Source organism: Neomonachus schauinslandi, chromosome X, assembly GCF_002201575.2.
Source record: "Neomonachus schauinslandi chromosome X, ASM220157v2, whole genome shotgun sequence".
Taxonomy (NCBI): domain Eukaryota; kingdom Metazoa; phylum Chordata; class Mammalia; order Carnivora; family Phocidae; genus Neomonachus; species Neomonachus schauinslandi.
In genome coordinates this window covers 16,736,587-16,740,031 of record NC_058419.1, presented here as the reverse complement: position 1 = coordinate 16,740,031, position 3,445 = coordinate 16,736,587, and the positions used below count along the sequence as shown (strand labels likewise).

At 45.3% G+C, this 3,445-nt stretch overlaps 1 protein-coding gene across 1 annotated transcript; it reads right to left on the bottom strand.

The window, feature by feature from the left end:
• Positions 1–1,489: 1,489 nt before the first annotated feature.
• PLAC1 (placenta enriched 1) lies at positions 1,490–2,128 on the bottom strand. Its single transcript, XM_021684345.1, has one exon. The coding sequence runs from the start codon at positions 2,126–2,128 to the stop codon at positions 1,490–1,492; it is 639 nt and encodes a 212-aa protein (XP_021540020.1).
• Between the last annotated feature and the right edge of the window lie 1,317 nt (positions 2,129–3,445).

Sequence of the window (3,445 nt, the reverse complement as noted above, 5' to 3'; positions counted from 1 at the left end):
GAGTGTGTCACCAGAATTTGACCATACCGGCACCCTGATCTCGAATTTCTAGCCTCCAGAACCATGAGAAATAAATGCTTGTTGTTTATAAGCCCCCTAGTCTATGGTACTTTGTTAGAGCGGCCTGAACAGACTAAGACAGCGACTGAATTTCTACTCATCTACTGAATGAGTATCATATCATGCACATTGTGTACAATAGTATCGTGTACATTGTGCTTATTTGTACAATGGATCAAGGTTGTAGTGAAGATTACATGAGATGCTTTTACTATTTGGAATGTTCTCGCAGATCATCCCAGGACTGGCTCCTTCTTCACATCAAGTCTCAGTTCAAATGACAAGTCGTCAGAGTCCCTGACCGCTCTGACCCCTTCTCCAGTTTCTCTCGTATTACCTGGTTTCAGGTTTTCTCATGGCATTCATTGTTACCTGAACATATTGTTGTTTACTTATTTGTTTATTAGCTGTGTGACCTCAATTTCTCTGAGGCTCAGTTTCTTTTTTTTTTTTTTAAGATTTTATTTGACAGAGAGAGACACAGCGAGAGAGGGAACAGAAGCAGGGGGAGTGGGAGAGGGAGAAGCAGACTCTCCGCCGAGCAGGGAGCCCGATGTGGGACTCGATCCCAGGACCCTGGGATCATGACCTGAGCCGAAGGCAGACGCTTAACGACTGCGCCACCCAGGCGCCCCTGAGGCTCAGTTTCTATTCACTGTCATATCTCAGCGCCTAGAATGGTACCTGAAATGTAGTAGCACTCAGTGAATATTTGTTGAATATATTTGCCCACTTTTACCCTTCCAAGGTTTGAGAAAGCTAGTGGTTAGCCAACCCTGGGTGAAAAATTTCTGATCACAACAGTCAGGGACCGAAACTCCTTCCAAAATGCTATCGGTCTAGGACTAAATAGAAGATCCAGCCCTTGGCCTCAGGAGCTTACCATCTAGTTGGTGGGATGTGACCTGAGTAATTCTTAGAACCATTGGTGGTTTCGGAATCGCTAGTGGAATCTATACGTCCCACAAATGAAAAGTGGTACAGCCGTCGATCAGACTAAGAAGGCGGCGTGAGGCTCAGTGCTAGGGTGGGAGGTACAGAGTGTAAGTGAAATGGGGACATGGAGGGAGGGATTCAGTTGGGGGCCTTCCCTTCAAGGGGAGCTCAATCATCCTAGACAGAAGAGACCAGGCACTAATGTTTATAAAGCCCTTAGAACAGTGTTTGGCCCCCAGCAAAAGTTATATATATATATATGTGTGTGTTTATTAAATAAAAATGCTGAACTGATAGTTTTATGCCATCAAAATTTTATTTTTAAAAAAAGATATAAAAATATAGAAAAGCTTTATTCATGAAAATGCCACGAGCTGCCCTCTCTCAAAGGCACTCATAAAGGGGCAACCAAAAACACTTACTTGTCTGAGATTAGAAAACATTACATACTTATGTTAGAAAAAGCATCTACAGGAGACCCCAAAGCCGGGGATCACATGGACTCAATGAGATCATCCGAGCGAAGAGACCAGTCTTCAGAAATATCCACAAAGGCAGACGGCTGCACCAGCAGGCCCTCCTGAGCCTCCCCTTGGTGCCGGGGGGCCTGGATACACTCTTCTTCACCGAAGACACAAGGCGGACAGTCGCAGTCAGGCCTTTGGCTGGACTGCGACAAGGTGAACACGTCGTAGCTTGCCCCACCGTGCTGGGTGGTGGTGCCTGTCCCACCAGCTACTCTCACGGAGCAGGGCGGAGCAAGCCATGGGGACTGTTGGGGAGCAGTGCAGGACACTGGGATCATGTACTTCGAAGAGGTCACCTTCGAAGCATAGTGCAGCTCTGTGCTGTACATGACCATGTCCAGAGAGACAGCCTTGGCCCGGATGCCACATTCCGTAACGCGGTAGGTGAACTGGTAGGCGTGTGGCTGAACGTGGTTGGCAGGGCAGCCCAGGCCCAAGTGTAACTCATGGAAGTGCACGTATACATCGTTATTCAACATGAAGGGGTGCACGGTGACCATGAACCAGTCTATGGAGCACAGCACAGTCATTGGACTTTGTGCGGCACAGGCTGAAAACACAGAGGTGAGGATGACCATCCCTCCTATCAACTCGAACACTTTCATCCCTGTGGCCGATCAGGCAACGACGCTCAGGAAACAGGAAGCTGGCTGGTGAGGATTTCTAGAACACACAGAGACACAAAAGGCACATCATCTTATTTCCTATTTTAAGTTCAAACACAATCATTAAAAAAAAAAAAAAAGAAGTATTTCCAAAAGGTTAAGAGAGTAGGACTTAAAATATCCTCTGAACAAAGGTGAGGCGATGGATGTGTTAACTTGATTGGGCGAATTCTTTCACGATCTATTCATATGTCAAACCATCACGCTGTACACTTTCAATATCCTATAATTTTTTTAAAAAGATTTTATTTATTTATTTGTCAGAGAGAGGGCACAAGCAGTGGGGAGGGGCAGAGGGAGAGGGAGACGCAGGCTCCCCGCTGAGCAGGGAGCCCGATGCGGGACTCGATCCCGGGACCCTGAGATCATGACCTGAGCCGAAGGCAGACGCTTAACCCACTGAGCCACCCAGGCATCCCTCAATATCCTATAGTTGTATTTGTCAATTATACCTCGATAAAACTGAAAACAAAGAAAACAGAGGAAAGGAAAACATTCTTGTGAGAGAGAACAGAATTTCAATTCTGTTGGAACTCGCATGGCGATAGATGACCACAGCGTCTTCTCTAAGTGGCTTTACTGTGCTGTTTCAGTATAAAACGCATATCCTTCATATACCAAATGAGAGTCGACCCTGGTCAGCAAAGGCATCCCTTTGTGTGCAACCCCAACCAAGAAAATGAAACTGTTTTCATGCCAAACATTAACTAAGGTGACAGGAGATCCAGTTTAATTCAAGCTGGTGGCACCCCTCCCTATTGCCTCGTGTTGGTGAGCGAAAAACATAAGTAAAAGCCGGAGAAGAAAATGCGGTTTATTCCTGACAACCACATATTGAAATCTCCCCAAGAGACCAAGAAATCTCCTCAAGCAAATGGATACTCTATAAACTGTCATAGTAACATCGTAAGAGACCCAGAGATTCCCTGATACGTCAATCAGGGCACCTTGTAAAATGGTGAAACTGCAGAAACAAAAAATACCGCTTTTTAATTTTACATTTTCCCATTCATATTATACATGAAAACAATTCAAGAGCGCCAGATTGAAGAAAGCGAGTCGTGGGGTTGTACTTCACACACTGGTTGGCGAGGTAGCTCCTAACATCTTTGTGGCCACGGTTTGCACCTCACTGAGTCCTAATGCTTTGTTTTATAGTTTTCTTTTGTTTTCGCTAGTTTTTTTTTTTTTTTTTTTTAATGTCTCTTCTTTTTCAATGGGAAGCTCTGCGGCCATTTCCTAGTCCTACTGCCTTTC

Excerpts from the sequence above, each read along its gene's own strand:
- PLAC1 (XM_021684345.1), bottom strand. The coding sequence starts at position 2,128 with ATGAAAGTGTTCGAGTTGATAGGAGGGATGGTCATCCTCACCTCTGTG.